The sequence below is a fragment of the Megachile rotundata genome, chromosome 12 (assembly GCF_050947335.1).
Source record: "Megachile rotundata isolate GNS110a chromosome 12, iyMegRotu1, whole genome shotgun sequence".
In the NCBI taxonomy this organism is placed as follows: Eukaryota; Metazoa; Arthropoda; class Insecta; order Hymenoptera; family Megachilidae; genus Megachile; species Megachile rotundata.
The window spans coordinates 7,955,713-7,958,844 of NC_134994.1; the positions used below are offsets into that span (position 1 = coordinate 7,955,713).

The window sequence follows — 3,132 nt, forward strand, 5'->3', positions numbered from 1 at the left end:
ATACAGAAAAGAAAGATTAGGAAAGAAGGGTTATTAGTGATCGAAAGGGAGGATCATTTAACATGTAGGTGCCACACACTCGAGGCCAGCACTATGCACACGTGCAACAGTAACCGCAACTCTGTGGCGCAGGGATGGAAGGGCGGTGCACGAGGAGCGGAGAAGCATCGAGGGTGAGGTAGAGGTTTATTGTTGATCGCTAATTATCCTACCCGGCAATTACATACAATTATCTGACACGCAGGCACATCAGCCAGAGTCCCTGGTGCCGGGTTTCGCGATATTGCGCGTATACGTAGGGCAACGCGAGCGTGTAAGCGTATACGGGACGTGTATTCCGCCGGCGAACGCTGGTTGTGTGCGTTGCGCTGGAGGGAGGAGAGCAAAACCGGTGTACCCGACAGCGTGACGCCGACCGTAGAGGCTCCTTCTCCTTTTTCTCGCCTCTACCTCTTCCTTTGCCTTTCGTTCGGCTTCCCCGTGCTACGGTCTCTCTCGCGCGGGATCTCTCGCTGCCAGCTTGTGTACACCGCTATCAGCGCTCGATCTGCGAGCCTTTATCTTGGACGCGACGCTGTGGTACCACCGGTAGCAAGGGCTGTCGATCGAGAATGTTCGATCATCCGGAGATTCGCCGCGAGGTACTCCGATCTTTGGATCCGTCCGTTCGTAGGCCGGCCACGGCTCGTTTGTTTCTTAATTTTCGACGGAGAGGCGGGACCAGCAAATGGGACGCGATTAATCATCTGTGTCGCGTACTTGGTCCTTTACGAGAACTGGTACCCGGTTTTGCCAGCCTCTTTGTTTCGCTCTGACACGCACGTTCGCGCTGCTGATCTAGTTCTTCGTGTTTACTCGCTTGTTCACGACCTGCAGCATTTTACAATTTGTTTCCTTATTTTCCGCTCGATTATGTTGCTTATATTTTCACACTTTAGGATTACATTTCTCGACGCTAGACATTTCTGTTTTGTGGATTCCAATTGAATGTCAAGTAGATCAAGTATTCCCTCAGTACTCGAAAGGTATACTTGCCAATACTCTTCATTTCACGATGCCACTTATGTTAATCACCAGGAATCTAAACCTCCGAACTCAATAATAAGAAGAACCGTAAAAATGATGGTCTTAGCAGATTACCAGTGGCATAACCAACAAGGTAGCTACATTGCGAGTAATCACACTTCTGTGTTAAAACAATCTACATTTTTTACAGATTCCAGTAATTTTCTTGCAATCACCGTACTTTCAGCAGCGTCGAAGGTAAGCACTTATAACAAAGCTAGTATAGGTGTTGCCCATAGCCCTCTGGTAGCAAACACCAGTACAATCCGTTTGTTTTTCACCGTCCCAGTTTCTCGGGGAGGAGATGAAGATCAGTTTGAGGAGGATCAACGTTGCACGGTAGCCTACAGGGTCGATCAAGCATCCGGGGATGTTGCTAATAATATGCTACGCGAGCAGGCGCGTTACTCGCGCTACCAGCCGCTGGCCAGAGAGCACGTTCGACGAGAGAGACGAACAGAGGGACGGATCGTCGAAACGGGAGCCGCCATTCCGCTCACGATAGACGAGGATCGAGGAACGGCGAACGCGATTCAGGAACCCTCCGGCGTGCGGGTTCGATCGATCGACTACTCGGCACAGCCACAACGACTTACAGGCTTTGACGGAGAGGCCTATGACACAGGCGTGTCTCAGCCTCTGACGTACATATGATGGGCTTCCGCTTGTCGTGAAATTGGAATCCGGTGAATGCTTCTGCAGTCTGTTATGCCCTTCGTGCACACGTGCTCGATTATTGCGCACAGGCGCCTTCGATTCGGTCTTTAAACGCTCGAATCACGTCACCCAGCTACTTCTGACACTTTGCTCGTTCGCTGATAATCGCGATGCTCTTGTTGCTCTCACAGAAGCTTCAAAATGACGCAAGGATGAGAAAGTTCGATGCACATTCAGGAGCTAATCGAGTCTGGCACGAGTACTCTTGAAAGAGCAAGATTTGAAGGGCATGTTCGTGGGAACGCAAGACAATTTTAATTACACGAACATGCCGCGTTTAAGTAGCTGTAAGTGCGATGAGAGCTTGCGTATAATGATGTCCCAGTATTTGGGGCTGCTTGAAGATCCGAAGAATGCACGTTCTTATGAGGAATCGTTACGGAAGTTCATAAAAGATCACGTGACAGATTCTGAGGTTTGATGACTGCATTAAGCCTAACACCAAAATATTTTATCTCAATGTGTCTAGTACGGAAGCCATTTAAAAGATCGTGTTGTACTTAAACATATTGTGGCAGTTGGCACTTAAGTACCGTAATAATGATATCGATCTATGCTTTAACCTGGGCCCTGGTTTAACCACTAATAGGTCCCCATTGGTCATCACAGGGGACCATATATAATCGATAAGATTATATCTAGTTCCATTAGTATAGGTCATAAAATGATCAATTCCCGAGCTACAATTGCTAACTAGAATTTTATGTAGAAATAAACTTTTCAAATTGAACTCCAATCTTCAATCCCGAGTATATCGTAAGAAACAATCTCCTTCCAACACTTTTCTCTCAACCACCAATAAAATATCTGTCCGAAGAGGGAACAGATCCATCGTTTATCCAAAGAAAATCCCCGAAGACAGACTCGAAGACATCTGGATTTCGATCGACTAATCGCTGCGCTCGTAGATCTCGCCTGACGGATATCGGTCGAGTACGGTTCGTGTTCGCAAGGTATTACCGCCGCGCGTGACTAATCTCCGTCGAGATCCTGTATTGACAAATCGAGCCGAAGATTTTTTGCCCGCCTGCCTGTCCGTCGCGATTGTTCCGTGTCCGCGCGCGGGGACACGTCATGGGAGCGCACAGGTGCGCGGCTCGATCGTCTAATTACGCAGACGGCCGCTACGGCACGTCGTCGTTTAAGACGTTCCCCGTTGCCGACGAGTCGCGACGATCAGATCCGGCTTTACCGTGTTCGACCACCCGAAGAATCAGACCGCGGTACGTGATAATTGTTGGATATCGAACGTTCCACGAGGATGTTGCTCGATCTGCCGATTAGAGCTATGGTCTAACTAGGCAGTTCCGTTGCTCCTAGCTGCTCCACCTAAAGGGGATGGAAATCGAT

At 48.8% G+C, this 3,132-nt stretch overlaps 1 protein-coding gene across 2 annotated transcripts; it reads left to right on the forward strand.

Annotated features, from left to right (window-relative positions):
* Positions 1 to 1,020: 1,020 nt before the first annotated feature.
* On the forward strand, positions 1,021 to 2,670 carry LOC143265510 (uncharacterized). Of its 2 annotated transcripts, XR_013040136.1 has the most exons (3): positions 1,021 to 1,159; positions 1,217 to 1,263; positions 1,355 to 2,670. XR_013040136.1 is itself a non-coding variant. In XM_076538107.1 (2 exons), the coding sequence occupies exons 1-2, from the start codon at positions 1,120 to 1,122 to the stop codon at positions 1,717 to 1,719; spliced, it is 543 nt and encodes a 180-aa protein (XP_076394222.1). In that variant the 5' UTR covers positions 1,027 to 1,119; the 3' UTR covers positions 1,720 to 2,670. The 2 variants fall into 2 exon arrangements, 1 of the variants encoding a protein (XP_076394222.1); XM_076538107.1 differs by having other exon boundaries at positions 1,027 to 1,159; positions 1,217 to 2,670.
* Positions 2,671 to 3,132: the final 462 nt, after the last annotated feature.